At 40.7% G+C, this 21,661-nt stretch overlaps 1 protein-coding gene across 1 annotated transcript; it reads left to right on the top strand. All coding sequences in view use genetic code 11, as the record gives it.

The window, feature by feature from the left end:
- EGR_04687 (SH3 and multiple ankyrin repeat domains-containing protein) lies at positions 1-19,292 on the top strand (the record flags this gene model as incomplete). The annotated part of the gene is made up of 13 exons (XM_024493936.1): positions 1-45; positions 710-1,045; positions 1,084-1,258; positions 1,296-1,615; positions 1,694-2,117; positions 3,007-3,459; positions 6,999-7,278; positions 9,190-9,303; positions 10,246-10,565; positions 10,730-10,854; positions 14,183-14,516; positions 17,229-17,473; positions 18,861-19,292. 13 exons carry the CDS (start codon positions 1-3, stop codon positions 19,290-19,292), a joined length of 3,603 nt encoding a protein of 1,200 aa, XP_024351689.1.
- Positions 19,293-21,661: the final 2,369 nt, after the last annotated feature.

Raw genomic sequence — 21,661 nt, 5'->3', positions numbered from 1 at the left:
ATGTATGGAGCACGAAAGGACTATTTGGTTCCCTACAACTCCGCAGTAAAAAATTTTGCATTTTTTCATTGTAAATAGTACTTAGCAGATTAACATGACTTCTGTAGTAAAAATTATTATATCCCGTTGTTGCGTACTGCCTTTATAGTTTATTTTTGCTGCTTCTTTAACAATTTAGGGTTGTTTGCTATTTGAGTCATTTACTTTTGTTATACTAGTACAAAAAATAACAGAACGTTGGTGTCGCAAAGTGTGTTTACATTTATAAAATATCTCGTTGATCCATTGGCTGTGACCTAAGCGCTGTTTTGAGTCGGGCAGATCTCCCACAGGGCGTGCTAGTAGGGGCACTTTATAATACCGGAAAATATGATCTCATTTTCATGATCCAGGCAACTTATTTTCTGGTTGATTAATTTTTTAACTCTCGGCAGTGCAATACGGAAATCAGTGGAACTTGCAATTTGCCATTTTAACATATTTCTCTTACTTGCATTGGTTTTTGACTCCTTTTACTCCTTTTAATTGAGAAGGATTTGCTCCACATTTTAATTATTTTTTTATCTTTGTAATATGTAGCAGGTTCTTTTCAAAATTCCCTTTTATCTCAAGTTGGTTTGCACCGAAGCATGAAGTCACTTCAATAATTTACTAAAACTACCTTCCTATATCAATATTTTTAGATGCGCAATCCTAAATCATGAAAAAGTTTATTAATAGTCAATCAAGTGATACTGATTCTGGACGCTTTTCGGGAGGCGCAACGTCCTCGGACTCTTCTTTTCGCGTACAAGATGTCAATAGTACTTTGCTTATCAAGATATTAATAACTCCCTTATCAAAACAAGTTTACGCATTCGTCTCATCGAAAGCTTTGGTAAACCATGTCAAACAGAAACTACTTGGAGAGTTCGGATCTCAGATTACTGATAGCATAAATTGTGGTCTTTTTGTCCCTCCTTCCAATGGAAGAAATGGGAAATTTCTCGAAGAGGACCGCCCGATTTCTGCTTACATTACTGATGATTTAAGCTCAAATCTAGAGGTAATTTGCTCTTTACTTTATATTTGATTCGATTCTAGTTTACTCGAAAGAGGCGACTTTGTCCCCCATCACACATAAGCCTGCCAACAGATGATAAAAACAAAAATCTCCCGCAATCTTTTCTTCGTGCTGTCGCCCGAGACGATGTCAAAAAAGTGGAAAAATATCTTTCGAAGGGATTCGACCCCAACTTTATTTGTCCAAGAACAGAAGGTAAGGAAGCAATTTTCAGTGTTTAGTAATTCTCAAGAATCACCTTTATCTGTGGCCGTCGCTAGACCAAGGCCTTTAGAGATGATCAAAGCTTTAATCTCAGGCGGAGCGCATAAAGACTTTCGGACTAGAAATGGACTGACTCCGTTGCATAAAGCTGCCTCCATAGGCAATTTCGAAGCAGTTAAGGCTCTGCTTGATTTCGGACAATCTCCCAATACTTTGGACGCCAATGGCTTGACCCCACTCTATCACAATATTCTCGGTGATGTTGATACAAGAATTTGCCACAGACTGCTGTATGAGTATGCCCAGATTGAGATATACGACGCTGACGGTAAGCAGGAGATCCACCAGGTAGGTTTTCTTGAAGAGTAGTTTGTTGATAGCCATAAGTGTGACGTATGAAAATTATCTATCTCCTTCTTCTCATAGGCTGCTCTACTAGGCCGTACCGATCAAATCAACCTGCTAATAATGTACGGTGCAGACGTTAATGCTAGATCCCTTCCACGTCCACCACTAGATCCTCCGGGTCTTCCAGCCCTTCCCACCCGGTCAGCAACCAAGTCTAGTCAGCAGGGAGGTCAGTCTAACCGGGGACAGCCGCAGTTGCACCGGATAATTGGATGCGGAGGAGAGACACCGTTGCACTACGCAGCCATGACCGGACAGTGTGCAACGGCCAGACGTCTGCTCTACTGGGGTGCCGATCCAGCCCTCACCAACGATGATGGACACACACCCTTCCAGGAAGCTCAGCTTCGTGGTAATCACGAAGTCGCCGAAATTATAAGCAGTTTTCGTGTAGGTGCTGGTGCCAATGTGAGAGGAATCGGAGGCTCAGAGGGCAGCATTTGTACGTTTCTTTCAGTTTATAAAAAATTTTGCATTTATACCATTAGGGTGCATTTTTCCAGTATAAGTGACGCAGCGAAAACTGAGATTTATAAGAGCATTCTGTAGCACAGGCCCCATCACCGCCCCAGATATATAAGAGTTTTTTAATGCCAAACTTGCCACCTAGTTAAAGCATGCCTACTTAAATGCATGCTACTCGTTAAGCAGTTGTGTAGGTCTTTGTCGAAGCTCCTTTTGTTCACTCAAAGACGTGCTATTCAAGATGTTGGATTTGACCATGCAGCAACATGCGTTATGTTAATATCTTGACACAGACTGAATGAAAACAGTTTCCCGAAATATTATAATGGCACTGATTTAAGTTCTATGCAGTAATACAGCCTTCTGTTGTCTTTGCGAAAATGGATTCATGATTCTAAGAAAAATCCAGGAATTTCACAAAAAGGAAACATTAATTGATGGTTAAGTTGGTAGAAGCAGAAGTATATGCATGGACAAAAAACCCTTTGATCAGACTCCTGTAATTGATTAATTAATTCAGTGCCAGTCCTTTTTACACAAAGGCTTCAACAAGAATGTATACATTCCAAATGAAATTGCTCTACGAGATACCGTATAGCGTAGATTCATCAACTTGATCAAAATTCCAAACATTAAATCTCCATACAGATCTCTCACCCAAGAGACTAAAATATTGTCTGTGCCGCTCCGTTTGGTGGCTAAGTGAAAGGTGAATAACGGTAGCATCATGCACGTCTCCAGGCACGCACACACGAACATTACTTCTCGAACGTCAACTTTGCGTAACATCGATGCGAAATGCGTTAGAACAGGTTTCAAGTCATCACACGTTCAAAAAGTGTGAATACTCGGTCTCTTTTGCATAGGTGGCCCTTTCCTTCCAGCTCCAACCTATAACCAGAAACGCAAACCAATGACTGCACCTCTGCAGGCGTCACCATTGGACCATTACGTGACCTTGACTGTGTTGGGAGCTGAACGCAAGGGTCCCTCACGGAGTGTCACGATACCCTTCCCTGTTAGTCCCTCTCGACATCAGGCCTCTTTAGTAGTCACCGATGGCTACCGCTCTCATCAAAATCTTCCTGCCTCCCCATCACCATCCCCTTCACCTCTGTGTCTTCTCAGAGGTCGAGCATGTTCTGAAAGCGATCTTATGCGCTTTCTGGAGGAGGAAGAGAAGAATAGTGACGGAAAAAAAGATGCGGAGGATGCAGTAAGGACTCGTGTCGTTCAGTCATCTCGAGAAAGGTCCAATCCTCGTCGTATTCGACGTCAGAAGATCGTCCGTGGATTAACTGAGGTTGTGAACACAACAGGTAGGTCAGATTTTTTTAGAGTTCAAATTTAAAATGAATATGTGATTGTTATTTTTCATGGGTAATTAGGTCTACAATTACCAGTGTCATTGCCCCTTCTGTAACCAAATTTTTCATTCCCCCAGTTTTGTGTAGTGTTCTAGCAGTGTGATGGATCAATTTTCGAGTTTCATTTCCCCGAAAAAAAGCGTCACTTCGCATAATTAATGGAAGTTGTAGAAACCATGGGAATTTTCACGTGATTGGTAGTTGCAGTTGTATAATTTTACTTTCAAAACATCATAAAGCACATGCAAGGCTATGAGCAATTCTTTTGCCGGTGTTTTCCTCTTAGTTCTAGCGATGATGCGAATAATGGATGAGATCAATTAGCAGGAATTTATTTTTCACTGAATTCACCGACTATCCCATTCGCTCTGCTAGTCTTGCCCTTCTTTTTAGGTCGCTTTCAACCTGAGCACTTAGAATTGGGTGTACCGGGTCATGCAAATTGGCACTCAATTTAACTTATGCAGATAGAGACAGTGTAAGGGGAAGTTCACTTTTTCCAGCTCATTAACACCAGACGTTTTCGCATTAATAGTAAAATGCGAATATGGCTTATTACCCTAGGAGAACTTTTGGCCATTTTCCGCAGTTTTGGAGCCACAGTGGAGCCCCCAATTCCCAGATCTGAAACGATCGCAACAAGAGGTTTTTTCCAAATCCTGAAAATAAGGGCCTGAAATTTGGATAACCTGAATTTCAAAGCTTGTTTTCTATCGCTGTTTACTGCTCCACCAAATCTTCAAAAGCATTTTCCCAGTTCAAGATCCAACATAGTGGGCTTTTGATGAACTGGTTACGTTGGAACTTCATTATGTAATCTCCTGGAACACAGAGGCCACTCCAGGCTCTGTAGCTCTAGAGTTATTTCTAAAGACGTTCTGACACAAAAATACCAGAAGACTGCAGCTATGGGCATCATGACCAGAGCCATAAGGCGATAGTCTAAGTGCCCTCTTATCCTCCTGTACGATTACAACAAATACCAATAGGACGTGATATGGTCATATCCACGGGTTGTGGGAGGAAAATTTACTCCCTAATCCTGAACATGTTGCTATTTGAATCCGACACTACTCTTTTTTACCTGCTTTCCAATCTGTCATTGCCTCTCCTCATATGCATCGCATGTGTGGACTCAGGTAAGAGGATGGTGTCGCTGCATACGTGTGGATGTGGCTTAGCGGCTAATGGATATGCCCTGGTGAGATATTTCTGCATCCTTATCTGTTTTCAAGCGTTTATAATGGACTATGCGGAAAGGTTTAAGAGACCTTCACTGAGTGAATTATTTGCGGTCATCTCTTTCTTCCCCACACCCTGGGCGGAAGATACAGGTTTGCGGGGAGTGTTTTCCGCTTGCTGCTGCATGTGAGCAGCGCATGTAGTTTCCTCTTAGGAGAGGCTTGTGTATACTTAAACAAACCGTGAGTATTTATTGTGTGTTCTAGCTTCTGTAAATTGCTTCAAAGCATGTGAAAATAAGTGCTCGTGTTTAGTAATTGCGGGGGTTAGTTTTTTTCAGTGGATGGTAGGAAAGCATTATTAGCCATTGCTAATTAACATTCTTCACGACCCCGTGTTTGTGCTATCATTTGGTGAAAACGTCAGAAATAAACTGAGTGTGACCAGCTGTTTCATCACTTTTGAAATTGCATTGCCCTCGCCATTATCGGACAGGAGTGCTTTTGGGATTCTGGTGGTAAATAAAGCCCGATGAATGTAGGTTCTGACTTGCAAACGGACAAGTATGCCCTATAGTCTTGTCCAAACATGTCTACTCCAGGCTGCTCCCCTAAACTGTTCATTATGCTACTTGAGGCTTAGTTATAGCCATTTTTTAAGATTTATTTCCTTTTTTTCCTTATTCTCTGTTAGCACACCACAATCGGTGTTGACTTTAACAGTCGCTCAGGTAAGGATACACACAGAAAAAAGGAGGTCAGATAAGATAGGTTCTTCTCTAACTACTGCTGAAATCAGCTTAATTTTCTGGGTTGTGAAATTGGAACCAGGTACTCAACAAACTAGCAAATATTTTTGTTTCAGTAAAGTGTTTATTAAATGACAAGTACTATCTATTCCATCTTCTCCTTCAACGACAGCTGATTGACCTATGGAAAACGATGAATACAGAAAAAAGCTTAGAAGGAATTTTATATGCTGCCGGGTTTAATTTGATATACAGTTTAATGTCTGCAAAATGCGACAGTTGGATTTTGAAGGGTCCAGTAAATGCCATTTATAGCTGAAAAAGAATGTTTAAATCTGGCATTTTCTTGCATCTTATCTTATTTTAACCACTGTGCTGAGTGGGCGTGAATGGTTGATAAGATTTTCTCTTCAGACACTCATTAATTCATTTGGTGAAATGAAGCCAATTTCTTCACTGATTCGTTGCAAATATTACTTACGCCAAGTTTGAAGTACCATTTTTAACCCTATGTCCTCCTTACTTAACTATGTCTCAACTCGGATCTTCTACACTCTCTGGGTCAGTATGAAGAATACGGTCTGCTACTAAAACGAAACTACTCGATTTCATGCATTGTTAGCCATGCGAAAGATCATGATCTCGAGCTTAAGTGTTTATTTGTGGCATGGAAAATACCTATTGCATGGTCCAAAGAAATCGCTAGAGATGCTAGCCTTCTGGTTTGCTGCTTGAAAAAATCGTACACTTTGCACCTCACGAAATATCAACTGGCAATTAAAATAATTCAAGGGGCTCCAAAAGTACCTGAAATTAAATATCTTAAAATTCAAACGTTTGAAATTAGCTCAGAATGTTCCATATTTGGATGACCAAGTGGTAAACGCAATGAGCAAATCAGGAGCAGGTTTTCCCTAACTAAATCCCCCCGCAGTGCCGTAAAAAAGACATATAGGTTAAGCGGCACAAAAATTTGTGAAATTATTGTTTCAACTCGCCTGACTGCTAAAAGATACACCTGTGAATTCGCAAACGCTCTGTCGTGCTAGGAAGGAAGGAAACTCAAGTCTGTACGCTTTATAACAATTGATTTTTCAGTAGGTGTACACATGATGCACTAAAGTGATTCGTCTCTTTGGGGATATTCCCTCCTCCTTTTGTAAGTAGTAAAAAAATTTGCGTATTTCATTTACTAAAAATTGTTCGGGTTTGCTCACCTTGTGAACTTTTTTTGAGTTCTACAAGGGGAAAAGCATTTGGTGCAGTGATTTTTGGAGTTACATTTGGCATCGAGTTGCATTTTGCCAGTAACTGATTTATCCGTGTTTCTGGAAACGGTTTTAAGGCTTATTACAAAATAAATGGTTTGATTGAAAATTTGTTGATGAGATCACTTTATAATAAAATAAATATAAAGAAGTGTGATTTATAAATTTTGCAGATCAAGGAGCTAGAAATTTCACACCCAATAAAGTAGCCTTAACGCTACCACTTTAACACGATTTATTGAAAGACTCTACTCAGTGAATAAAGAGTAAACTTTTTCTCCGTGCTTGCCCAGACCATCCTACGAGCCCGAATCACGACTGCCGGCGCCTAAGGAGTTGGAAGTCGTCCCACACTCTCAACGAGGACTCGAATCTGGAGGACGACGAGGTGGCTGACTTGATGCCAATCAAGCTTCAGAGTCGTCCCAAGTTACGAATGGCGAGTCCTCAACTCGGCGTGGTGGATACAAAGGCTCTCAGTCAATTTAGAACGGCACCGACATCAAACCTCTCGCCCGAACGACCCTGGTCTTCACAAGACACTGCCACAGCTGCACATTTAGCCAGAAGAGAGTTAGTTTGCTTGTCATGATGCAAATAACCTATTAGCCTCTTTACTTCGTTGTCTACTTACGGACTGAAGGCAAATGGCTGTAATACATTTTTCCTACCCTCACCGGTACGTTTTAAAAGCTGTAACTTGAGCTTCAAAGATTGGTAATCCCAACGACCGAAACAAACTGAACCTTATAAATAGACAAAGGTAATTACGTAGTATTCTTTACCCCTTTATGCCGACCAAACGACTGAAGTTAAGAAACCGATTGCAGTACCTCTGAAAATGGACCATTTCTCTATTATTTGTGTGGCAGGAATACGAGAGTGGTTTAAAATTGTCAGTTCAATTTAACTAACACCATTCTTCATTATAGTGGTTATAGAGAACCGTTATGAGTGCTAGCAGCCACCTATGGTTTCATTGCTTCATGTTAAGAATTTTGTAATATGGTGCCAACTTGCAACACTGATAGAAAATTTTTGTTTGACAAGTAGATACCTATTTGATGTTGAGTTTATTTCATAAATTACATGGCAGTCCTTTGCACAAAGCCCCTTTGAAGTGTCCCGAAACCAGGCAAAGGGTAATTCCGCCACCCTCACCCACAGTCCCTGCAACCTCTTCAAACGCTTTTCCCCATCGATTCTACTATTCTTTTGCCGCTTCTCATTGTGAATTTAAATTGACATAGGTAGGCCTCTGCGTCCTCTGCCTTATAGCCGAAACCACTAGTGAGAACCTTGCCCCAACGCTCAGTAAGCATACCCATAAAATGACTTATGAACCACTGCTAGCCCCTTTGATGTGATGCGTAAACCTAGCAACCAACCTTGATACAAGGTGAAATAGCACACGTCTTGACATGTTCAGCCGCCACTCCTCCCTGCTTTTGTCATTTAAAACTTCCCATAAGCCTCTCATTATTGGCCTTGATTCACGATAAAAATCACATTTTCAAAAGCACTTCTTTCAGGAGCTACATTTAAAGGCATCTTATTTGGTATCTTACCTTAAAAGGCATGTGTTGCAAAATACAACACTGAAATGGAGTTGCAAATAAACGGTTTTTACCCTTCTATGCTTGACTCTGGTTGAATTACGATGACCACTGCTCAGACTTGACACTTGTCACCTGAGAAAATGAGTATTACGCTAAACAGTCGTAGCAAACTGCATTAAAGGAGTGACTTCAGGAGCGTGGGCGTGGCACTTTAACCTTTGGTGACATCAGAACTTCAGCCCCGCATTTTTATTCTCTTCTTTTATTTCATAAAAACACTAGCCTACACATAATCTGGAAGTCGCACTGCGGATGTAAAGCCTACTTCGTCGTTATTGTATGGAAGTAGAATACTTTTGACGTGACATTATTTTCTTTGACTTGTGTTTAAATGGCACCTCATAAATAGTGTTGCAATATATCATTAAATTCGCCTAGGTTGCAACGCGCTCTAGACTAGACGAAGGAGGGGCATAATTCTTGTATACTCATGCGAAGACTTTGCAAGCTGTCAAAAGGGTCCCCCAGTCAAGTATTGTCTTGATTCACAAAGAAAACTATATCAACTAGTTACCATACCGTTCCCCTAAGTGCTAACTCCGGTTCACAAGATGAATGTATGGAATAAAAGTTCAATGCTGTTTGACTTCTAGCATTTGAGCAGCAAACTTCGAGTACGTACTTTTTCCTCGTCTAAACAGTTGACTTTTTCTCAGCACCACGTGACAATGTAAGGTAGTGCTCATGACGGCATAACGTACCTATAGGGTAAGTGACTACACACGTAAGTGTGTACTGAATGACGCTTGCTGAAGTGGGTTTTGCATCATATTTCCTTGTTATCATTCCCCGCCCCAACATTCCTTCATGTTCTTTCTGCGTACCATTAAAAAGACTAGGACAAACGACTAACGTTTATGTGTAGAGAGTTGAATAAGAAGTTACCCGTTTGGTATGCTTTGAAATTATCGAATGGAACACCCACTCCCACACGGTCACAGCTGAGTCAGAGAATTCGGGATGATGAATACGAAATCCAGTAAGCAGTTACTCAACAAAGCGACAGTACTTGAAGGTCGATTAGGGCTCTTTTGGTACTTTTGCTACCAAGGCTACACATGGGACGCTCCATTTTCTTTACTGAGCTCGGGGTCTCGAAATGTAGCACATAGTCTTCATCAGTTTGTGGTAGTTGAATGTATAAAATCGTCTAGTAAATAATTTGGTTAAAAGATATGTAATGTTCGTAGTCCCAGCAGCTATTGAACTGGCCAGTTCGCTAGGGAAGGTGTTGGTGGCAAGTAGGAACAAGAAAATGTCTAGACTGTGACAGTCAATTTTCCTCCCAGACCCTGGCAACAAATGAGCTAAATTTAACCAACTGTTTATGAGAAAGTTTACATAAACATCCCATGAAATAGTTAGACGACAGTTTAAGCTGCTACAGACCGTTGCTTAAACGATTCTGGATATGGATTTAGTTTCTGGTTCAAAGAATGGTACGGCACGAGACGGTAGGGAATAAAAAACAAGTTTTGATAGACCATTTGGGCGGACTCATTGTGAAGGCCTTATAATTCATTTGGAAGGCGAAAATAGACAAATTGCAATCATCCGCTGGATAATTAAACCGAAGGTTCAGGGAAATTTCATCAGTTAAGGAAAAAAATTGAATTGAGTTTTAAGTATGAACATCCATAGACTTTTTCAGCATAATCTAACTGCAAAGGTTATTCCCAAAATATTTCATAAATTGGAAGAACAAAGAGCTGAACTTCGCATCCAGTAGTGCCTCCAGTTCAATAGAAAACTCTAAGAAATAGTACTAGACACCGATGTCTAAGAATAACGGTTTTAAGTTGGTACGGGAGAGCTTAGAACAATAAACATGGTTTAACTTTACTACATTAAACGTATGAAATTAGAGTAGTTATAGAAGCCCTTCTAGGTCACTTATTTACTATTCATTTTTGCATCACAGGACAGTGCCCGTGCGACAATCGGCAACAGGTAGGGAGGGTGCCCCCATTCCAGCCAATCCCTTTGCAGTTGTAGAAAATGCCTCTTCACGTCCGGTGTCGCCTAGACAACGCGACTCGCACCATTTTCCAAGGTCACCCATCATGTCACCAGATCGGTCAGGTGCCGGTTCACCCACTTCTGTGATTACTAGACCCTCTGGTATTGAATCAAGGGTAAGAGAAGTAGGCGGAATAACTCGCACTGTGACCCTTCACAAGGCCTACTTGCCTGATGCTCCGCGCGTTCCTACCCTCGGTCTATCCCTAGGAACTGTACAGAGTAAGTTTAGTTTATCGTGCATCATTTTACGGTGAGTGGAAAACTGAGGTGTTACAGTATAGTTTATGGAACTCAAATGTGGCATACCTTAAAATCAATTGAACTAAATCATGAGCAATTTGCAATGTTTACATTCATGGAAACTTCCTGCTTTTTCCCAATAGACCTATTGGCTGTTCAACGTTTTGTACCCACTTCCACAAAACCAAGCCTCCAACAGATCAAAAATGTGAAGCCCGCAAGTCCTGCCTTCAACGCTGGTCTCCGTGCAGGCGATTATGTTCTTAAGGTAAATCTGTTTCTCATATTCTTGTTAAAATTAGTCAAGTAAGCTTTTGGAATGCAACTTACTGAAGACCGCCACTTAATCAATCCACAAGATACTTTTCACCTTGTCTATATAAACAGATGAATCGTTTTAGCTGTTAGCTATTGTTTGAACTTGCCGTGGTCCCACTACCGGCTACGATACAGAGGATAATAACAGCTATTATTCTTTTGGTGTGTGTCTGTGTGTGTACAGTCTTTCTGCTGTCATGAAATTCCGAGGTTCACTTAATCACCTGGATCGTATAGCCAATCTGAGCTACACGTGCATATGTAATTTATTTTGCCAGAGGACCGAAGTACCCACGTGGCCCTGACCTCCTAACCCTGGGTTCAAGAGTGATGGAGTTGTCAAATATAGCGTTCCACTCGGTAGAAGAGGAAGACCACATCAGGAAGCCACGAGTGAGAGGCGGTTTTAATTGTTTAGGCACAAACCCGTCATTCTGCGCGTGAATCACATACGGTGTGGGTGACACAGTAATGGCGAAAAACACGAATTTCGCAAAAAAAGGAACTCGAAGTATGGTAAAGATGCCATAAGACAGGCCTATCCACCGGTGGTGCACTAAAGTGATAGCACTTTTTCTGTCCTGACTAACAGGGGGATTTTTCCACCTGTCCCTAAGAGGTAGCGCAAGTTCGTCAGCGTTCGTTGCATAGGTAGTCAATCAAAAACAGCGGTCAAATGAAATGCTTTGGTTCATTCAAGGTGAATAATAAATCACCGCAAAGGACTGGATATTTAAGTTACATTCCCAATGGATTCAAGCCTTGAAAGAATCTTATTTCCATGACCATAAACATCAAAGATGTGTCTTCCGTTAACAGCCATAACAGTTGCTGATGCTTCCAACTATTGACAGTGCTGGATTATTAATAACTTATCCACAACTTCACGAAATTTATTCAATATGACAGGTGAGACAGTGACATACACAAAAGTTTCTTTGATTTAGTGTCAGAATGTTCTAAAACAGCCATGAGCCAAGTAACGCCCACCACAATTAGGGACAGAAGATAATCCATCATAACTGATAGTATTTAGTTCCTTGTGCTCTTGCTTCGACGGCAAGAAAATGTGAGGATAGCCAGGTGTATAAAAGCATAAATATAGGGGTATAGAGTCCTTCCCATGCGTGGCAATGCATGCAAGTGAGTAATCACGTAATTCACCACCACCGCCACCACCAATGCGTCCGTCGCTAAATACACGGTGAGGAGTAGATAGAGGTAGATTACTTTGTTGCACACGCGAGCACGCTCACATTCACACAAAAGCTTAATGAAGACCAAGTTGGTGTTTTTGACCCGCCTTTCTCTCCTAATCTCTCCGGTTGTACCCCGTGCATGCGAGAACGCGCAATCAGTTTTGGCAAGCACACTGACATTGTGAACGCGAAGCAAGCATTTCTGTGTGTCGCTAAATTCTATCAAACTCCCTAGAATAAGCACACGTGCTGATCTAGCCTGACCCACCTTGACTGTAGCAAAAGGCTCTAACACAATCGTGCCAATGTTTTAGCTGTTTTGTGGTTATTCCGACTTAAAACGACAGCTCCAACAGCGTACTGTCAGAAATGCCACCAGCTGTGCGCTATCAACGCCTATGCCTTCTTTCCTAATAACTATCCCAAGCCAGAGGGTAACACAAATGAGTAATGTAATGATTTAGCTGATTTTTTCAAACAATTTATGCAGAATAGTGAGATAACTACATACTGCACTATAATGTATGTGAAATTCCCATTTGCCATGAAAAAATGTACTCCATTACAGCACGTTAGTGGTCTGGTAAATAGCAAATTGGTTATATTCCACGAACACTGCTGGATTTTGAATCTTCAATGGTAATTGAAAAAAAAGACTTTCAATCTGTGAATGTATGTAGGCAGACATGGCATACTACGAGATACTTTTATAGTTCATCTGCTGCATAACTGTGTCTTCAATCTTGAAAGTGATCCCGCAAATGTGCACTACATCTGCACAAGACTGCTCATGTTTCTCAGGCCTAAAATCCGTACTTTTGACTTATGTGGCCTAGAATCAAAAGAAGCTGGAAAGGTAGCCACGATGGGCTTGTTTATGCATGGCCGTACCTGTTCACTTACTTATGTCTTTATGCTGTACTTCCAAATGAAATTGAAGTTGGAAGCGGTTTAATTACATGGTTTTTATATTGGGGTCTATACTGACTAAATAGTGGTTGTGCCTTATCCCACACAAGAGCGTCTCAGCAGGTTCTTTTATCAGGGTTAGCCGTTACAGCCAAGTGTATTGTTTTCACATGACCAGCCGTCTAGGCATCAGGGCGGCGCGGTAGATGTCATTTGTTGTATTAACGCCAGTCTGACCCAATGTGTCTAACTGACGCGAGATAATAATACCATTATGCAGCCTGGATGCAATGCCTTTGTACATCCTCATCCTTGTACAACAGAAAATTACGTCATTTACACAAATTTAAGCATATATTTACAATCTGTAGACTTTCTGTGGCCTTTTATCCAGAAAATGCGATGCGGATGGGCGTCAGTCTATGCATCAGAAGATACTATTTAAAAATTACATTTACTTTAATCTCTATAAATTTGTAATGCAGTTCCAAATCGAGCAAATACTCCTCCTTGAATTACCTTTGCATAGTACAGCATATAAAATAAATAAATTCGGTCCCGGGACCACTTAGTAATAGCCTCTATCAGGTCAAGCTTTGAACAACCACAGTTAAAAGGTTACCTCTGTACGACCTGATATTATTTTATTGATAAGACATTATGCTAAGGTGTGTGGGTGTCTATCCTTGACCGTTTTATTGCACAAAACTACTATTCCTCCTTGCCAATTGCTTCGTAGCATGGATGCTGTAAATAACCTTAGGGTGAAGGGTTTAAAGTTCATTCGTCTTTCAAAATGAAAATTGGAAATGCGTATACTAGTGGATTCTGCGCAGACTTCGTGACCTCATAAAACCGCAATTTTTAGTCCAATTCGTCGCAACCATCTATCTTTAATGCGATGAAGTAGTTACTGAGGCAAGACCCTATTACGCAGTTCAGAATGTCCAAAGCTAATGACATTAGCTGCAAGTAAAATGAATGACAGTTCAGCTTTTCTTATTATTGTATTTTCAGCCTGCCATTTACGAATGCATCTCTTAATCTATTCGGAATGAACATACCACCACAATCGTCAAGGTCGTAGAATCGAAGGTTTACCATACGTAGGGCTGTTTTCTTGTAGATACTGATTATCTTAGTAACAGTCCCTCTTTTTCCCTTATTTAGATCAACTACAAGGACGTCACACGAGCCTCGCATGCAGAGGTGGTAAAACTGCTGGAAAACCTGAAATCCAACCACGTGGTGTTGGAGGTGACACGCCCCAAACCCGAGGGACCCGGCTCTGGCCAAAAGGAGCACTTCGTCGTCTCACGCCATAGCACTCTGGCCAGTGGTGCGTCAAGTTCTGCAGTGAAAGCTATCGTCCAACGTAGTGTCAGCATGGCAGGGCGCGTGAACCACAACAACGGACCGGCCCCCTACTCACCCATGCTGCCCATGCATGTGCCCCAGCACAGTCAATGCATCTCGCCCGGGGAGAGTAGTGCCTCTAGCACGGGTAGGAAACTAAATATTTGTTGTAGATGAGTCATGTGTGGGCCGTAATATCCTGTACATTATAAGGGAAAAGTTTAGGCGTTGCTCCCAGAGGTCCATCTGAATGCTGTTTTATTCCCCAGTGTGACAATATGTCTGTCTTATTTTGAGAGCGATTCTCATTTAATGCAGTTTTTGGTCATCAACCTAAGGTTTACTTATCATTCCAAACCAATCAAAAGGTAAAATATGGAATGGTAAGACGGGCCTGTACTGGAATCAAAAGACTTCTACCTCAATGTTTCTAGTACATCTCTTATTTATGCATAATTACTACATTGAAGTGTTCAAATGTAAATTAGAACATGATTTAGCTCCAGACTGCTTCACCAGTTACTAAGTAAGATTCTCTCACGCTTTCTTAAGTTTATTATTCGGATACCAATTATACCGAGAGTCGTCGAATATTGGAATTCCATTGGTAAGTAAGTCGGAATACTGCTTTGCTCCCATGGTTCCAAGTGGATGTGTCTTCTTGGGACATTCACCAAAAATCTCTTTCGTTTTGTCTATCTTGCTAACACAATTCAGTGAAAAATCAACAACAACTCTGGTGACGATGTAGGCAGCCAGCAGCACTGAATAGCTGCCATTCTTTTAATCAAGGCTGAGCACACTTTTGTAAAACAAACATTTCAACTGATAAGGAAATCTGTCAAGCTAGTTAGAGAGTTGGGGTCTTTTGATGACGGTTTAAAAAGTACTAACGTTGCTGAAAATGTTTGTGTCATTTGGATTCAGTGGATGATTTTTATACCACCATTTGGACTAATTTAGTGTTGCATTTCAAATTTGTGGAAAACTTTAAGATACTTTCCAGTTGTAGATGTGATTTTTTCGAAAGCTTTGCCATCTGACCTTTGGAACTTCAAGTCGATTTAAGCTTTGGCTTAGTTTGATTATTCTTTTTGGTCGCTTTAAGTGTGCTTGATAAAAAATTCTACTAAATGCATTGTTTTTAGGGCTATATCTTTCTTAAGTGTCACGCTTAAAACCAGAAAAGAACTATTGGTTAAGTTAAATAAAACTTTCCCTTTGTCTTCAGGAACATCTTATCACCGAAAATATTTGTTCATTCTCCCATAAAAAACATATCTTTCGGAGTGGCCAGGAATTCCTTATTTTAAACATGACAACTATATATATTTACCAAGGTCATGCATTTTGTTTTGGAAGGAAGGATGAGGAAATCAGTGGTGTCCTTTGCATTCATTTTTGTTGAAAAGACTTGCCTGACTGCCAAGTGAAGATCTAATAGTATGCAAAAGAGTGGTTCCAAGGGATCGGAGTTGGAGGAAGAATGCAAGATTTGAATACTGAAGTATATTTGGAGATAGATGTTTTGACTAGTTGCTTGCGGAAAGAATTCTCTTGCCACCTCAATCGAGTTTCTTCTTGTGGCATCCCTTAGTACACAATGGTAAACTACTTTATTTGAAAAAGGCCTTACATTAGATGGAAGCCCTCTTTCTTACCAGTTACTGCAGGCAAACAATTTACCCTAGAATCAGTGAGAAGGAAAGGAGTTGGAATGCTCTTCTAATGAAAAGTAGATCTTGCTCGAAGAATTCTTTCCGCATATCCTAGTGGCTGATCAGGAGAGAGGCTGAAATCATTGCATTTTAAAGCCTTCAACTATGCAAGCTGTAACCTTTCATCCTTGTGGTGTAGCTCAAAAAGCCCCTCGTCGTAACAACTTTTGCTTTTTTTTTGGAGCGTGAGAAGGTCAGTACTGCCTTTTACTTGGGCTGACCATGTGATAGACAGACAACCAGACAGACGTATTTAGGAGCTTAGTTTTTTTTCTACCCTTTTATGCCCGTGATTCATTTTCGTCAACCTGCATCGAAAGTATTTCCCTAAAATTTTCTTGAACAGAAAGCTGGCTTGGTTTAATGCCGGCTAAATATTCCCCAGGTTTTCATTACACTGACTCTCTGTTCAGTTATGCACAATGTATACATTAATTGGGGGTTACAAGTAGTTCCGGTAATTGCACGTATTCGGGTGCTTTTATCCATTATGCAGTACAATTAAAGTAATCATAGATGCATGAGGGAGCAGAATAGAGACCCCTCATAAGGGCATTAACTCAGTCCCAAAGCCGATCATTAAAAGCCTCATATTATTTCAAAGGGAAGAAGCGAAATCACAACTCTCTCTTTTTAATGCTCTGTGCTACTTAATTCAATTAAGGATTATTCACTGGAAAATAAGTAGTTAGGGTTGACCTTGTTGCAAGTAATACCGCCTGGAACATGACAGAATGGGCATATACTACATATAAATGTTCAGTGAATATCTTGTGAGTAGACTATTTCTTTGTGGATAAAACATAGCGCCAAAACTACTCCAACGCTAATAGATATAGGGAGAGATTGTAAACAGACCCAAGATTGCCACACTCTGGTATATTCAGAAGCATGCGGAGTCTTTCGTTGAAGTCATGATAGATCACTGGGTGAAATTTCACACACACTAATTACAATTTCAAGGCTCTTCCTCTGGTTTAAATCACACCGCAACGTGCAAAATTAAACCGACCCTAAACACGCACAAAACTGGTCTTGGTAGCTAATACCTGCTTAGCAAAAACTTACTGCAATCTGATTAAAACACTTTTGATCTTAGCGTGGTTGGCGAGCCCTTGAAATTTTGTGTGTGTTCATTTTAGATGAACCATTTTGCAGTCATTCCGGTAGCCGAGCTGGTCCACGAGCGACCTCACCTCAAATTATGGATGGTCGAACTAGCGGCAGTCGACAGCCACTCCCACGTATTCACAATGCGGCCGACTACCGAATTCGGCACAAATTTCCAAACACAAAGTTCGCTGAAGCTATTCGACAAACGCAGGTTCCGGGCAAACGCAGTCTTCAGCCAATTCCCAAATCACACACTGTTAACTCGTTCACCAGGGTAATTCGGCTATTTCTCATCCTTATAGCCTTCTAGCTGCACGAATTACTGTTGATAGAAAGAAACTGGTGCGCAGTTGTAGATTATGCATGTACATTCATTTAGCCGAAAAATCACATTTTTCTTCACTTTGTTCATGCTGCTACCAGTAGTGTTATGCAATAAATTTTAGTGTGCAATAAACCCCAAGGCTAATGGAGGTAGGACAAAACAATCAACGCTAAAATTGATAAAAAACTACAACGTTAAACCTCTCTCATTACTTTTGTTGACAAGGTAGGCTTTCTCACTTGAATTTGGCTAGTCTTAGTCATTCGTCTCACGGAAATTCATTGCATTATTTTCTTGTTCATGCATTACGCCCAGCGGTTACCACGCAACATTTACTAAAGGCCTTGGTGCTGGCCAATCGTGGCTTTTCTGGGGCGTTGGCACTCAACCTCTGGTAGGCATTACTCACCACTGATAAAGGGCGTTACATAAATTACCTTTTAAGTTATGTTAACTCCCGGTACCGGGTAGACAAACAGCCTTTAGGGTTGGACGACGTTTTACCTTCGCACCCATTAGCTGTTTGCGGAGCTGAAATCGCATCCCGGGTACAACTATAGATGTCTATCAAGTAGACCAAATTTTTTACGGTCCAGCGAAAAAAATGAGTATTTTAGTCTTTACAGGTGGGATTATGGAATAAAAACATAGCCTGACTTTTGTTACTTAATGACCCAGGTATTTCAGACGAAAAGCGTGTGATGAGACGAATCACTTGGTCGCTTCAGCAATAAATATTTACATGGAATACCTAAATTTACTGGAAATGCACTTTCAAAGCTTTAAAGGACTCGAAATCGCCAAAAGTTTATGCAAAAAAGAAAAAAAAGGCGGACTTTTCCTTTTTTGGAAAGACTAGCAACCGTATAAAGCATCAAACTTTAGTAGTAACCACGACGATAATTGCAACAAGGTCGCGCTTTACAATCAAGTTATGCATTTAAGTGTTTATCAGGACTTTCATATAATTTAGCCAATTTAAAACAGAAAAGCATGGCGAAAAAGTGTTTTCTAAGGTGTTTACTTCATTTTTAGACGTTAAATAACTGTGGGATTTGTTAAGTAAATGGCCGAGTCTTTAACTTAATTTACGACATTTCTGACATAAATGCCTTGAAAGAAACCAATTTATTGCGTGCTGATAATCCAGTATTCTAAGCGACCATTACAACTGGAAAACGATCAAGAATGGATTGGTTCAGCCAAAAATTAGCAAAATTTTAGCGTTTTATCTGTCATATTTTGAACATAACTTTATTTCACAACACCCAAGCAAATGAATGGACCAAGATTTTCTAGAAGAATAATGTATGACAAGGTGATGCATTCGTTTTAGGATATCGGGACAGACATATCGGGCCTCAACTCCACCGGAGCCACAGATTCAATGAGTTCCTCCCTGCGTCATACCGGCCGTCAAACCTATGTGAACAACTCTAAATTGGGTCGTCCAGTCCGTTCAGTGCCTCAGCCGCAACTCTCCTTCCTTCCACACTACCACTCTCCGATCCGTCGAGGCCATGAAACGTCTGGACCTCACAGACGCGATCGCAGCAGCCGTCATCCAACCGAAAATGCACGTCCACTCTCCATGATCAGTGGAGGTGATGACTTCGGCCCCAGAAGACGTCCTAGCGTGGCTGAAGGCGCCGGCATCTATCCGTGCTCCCTCTCCGCCATGTCGGCGAAAACTCCGCCACCAGTACAGGGTAGCACTTTTGACCCAGATGACCTGGTGCTTCCACCACCAGAGGAGTTTTGCTGCTGAGGCTGTCCTCTTCACCTAACTGTGGCTGTGGTTAACCTGTTCCTTGGTGTCCGTTCTCACATTATCTCTCTCTCAGTTCTACTGCTACCAGGTGACGCCTATTCCACGCATTCCTGTGAGATGATAAATCGGGCTAATATTGAGTACCTACGTCTTCTGTTCCTTTCTTCCTTCTGTGTACTTGAAACCTTGGTAGACACCTGTGTATTATGGTGCACGATTCGTGTGAATATATAGCTTTTTTACCCCCAAGCCTTTGCCTTTCATTTTTGATTTGGAAACTAACACTTTCACTGGATATACTTCATATCAAGTAGAAAAAATCCTTCGAATTAACAAACTCGTAAACCTGTAGGAGAGTAATTCTGGGTCCTCCAATTGTGATGCGTTAGTTAATTCGGCTATGGGTAGCTAGAAACTGAGATTTGGATAACGAACGTTTCGTTGTCAGTTAGTTTTAAAGCCACTAAGGACTAATTTGAGTTTTCCGGTGAGCGGAATTGGAGATCACAAACCGCGTGGATGGACACGGAAAAGGTTTGATTTGATCCGAGGTTAATAAAATAATCAAAATAAGCATAGCTCCTAATAACGAATAAAGTCATTACTTCATTATAGCGGTCTATAGCAGTGTATCAATTTTTGACGTTAAAAAACACAACTCTGATTTGACACATGAACATATATCTTCGCAACTGACAACTAGTGGATACCAAATCAAACTTTGATCATGGCGGCTTACGCGTCGCTAAACTGTGGAGGCATTCGCGCTGGATGTAGTTGTCATTATATGAACCAGCATGAGCCCATGTTTTACATAATGCTAAAACTGGCGGGAGAATAATCGGCGTAATGGACAATTGATGACGCATTTGTGAGAATTGGGTAACTGTATCTAGGCCGTACCTTCAAAACTCCATTTGCATATCATTTCTCACCCTAAAATGTAAAGCAAATAGCCATTTTAAGGCAAGAAATGCAAATGTATTATTGGATAGGTTCAAAAATAATAAAGAAGACTGACATTGAAGCTAAAATGGAATGGAAAAACCCAAGTTTGATAACAGAAAGTGGTTACCCGGAATCAAAGACTACTATAAGTGAATTGATTGTTTATCGTAAGATGAAAAATTGGAAAATGAACAATTTAAAGCTGCAGAAGCGCCGGTCTACAGGCAAGATACCGAGCTTCCTGTGAAAAAATCAGTAAGGAGCTTTAATGCAAAGAAAAAGACGCTCACAGGTGGCAGAAAAACTGTGTTCTTGAAATGTGCCGCAATGCACAACCACACAAGAGATTAGAGGAAGTGAGATGTGATGCCATTACTTAGTTGACAAAGCTTCAAGTTAAGTAATTACTGCTTCATCTCCATACATTTTCACCTTTGTAATAAAGTGAAAAGCTAGTCTAATGCAGGGGATAAGTACAGTTTTCCACATTTTTTGCAATAAAATTGCAAGTTTTGCTTCCCTCAAGGTCGGTGCAAATTTGAACTAGTACAAGAATTGGCAATTGCAGCTTTTTAAAGAATTAAGTCGTTGTAACTCCACTTAAAAGGACTAAGAAATCAATTAAAAATTTGGCTATATGGTCTACTACTTATGTGCAAATCAAGTAGCACGTTAACAGCTAAGACATTTAATTTACCTAATTAGAATTCTGAGATTCCACATATCCTGCAGCTCGCTTCGACCGTCTTTGATTGCTTAATGCAAAGGTTTCAAGCACAAATGATACGACCCTCTGATATTGCATGTTAGATGGTATTTTTTGAAATTGTGAACAAATATTGCATTTTTCATGATATTTTCGAAAGTGGATTTCGTCCCAAAGTCCGTGCGTCAAATATGTACTGATGGAAAGTCTATTTAGCAGGAATGTGACTACTGAACGAACAATACGCTGAAGATTCTAGGAGACAATTTTGCGCATGAATTAAGCTACTTGAGAGGCTTCAAGTCAGTCCTCAATGTGCTGAACACGAATTAAGCAAAAGCAGATGCATCTCCAGCTATGCGTGAAATAACAAAAAAGCGACATATTTATTATTCCAGGAGCCAGAACGGTTAAAGTATGTTGGCAAGGTGAAAAAGCTAGAGGGGTCACAGTGCAAGAATTAAACGAGCTTTTTGTTTTGCTTTGGATAAAGTGAAGTTTCTCAAGCTTCACATTTAGGTATAACGACTTCTGCTAAAAGCAATGACCATTAGTTGATTCCTAAGGAATCTTATAGTTAAAAATAGAGGTAGACAGCATGCAATACTTTGATGGTTCAGGAGGGATCCACGTCAAGTCTTAGACACTTGGAATCCCAGGTATGCGTGCTCTAGACAAGACCTGAAGAGCTAAAGTTAGACTGGATGGATGT

The sequence above is a fragment of the Echinococcus granulosus genome, assembly GCF_000524195.1.
Source record: "Echinococcus granulosus chromosome Unknown EG_S00030, whole genome shotgun sequence".
Taxonomy (NCBI): Eukaryota; Metazoa; Platyhelminthes; class Cestoda; order Cyclophyllidea; family Taeniidae; genus Echinococcus; species Echinococcus granulosus.
This window is presented reverse-complemented; position numbering and strand designations above follow the sequence as displayed.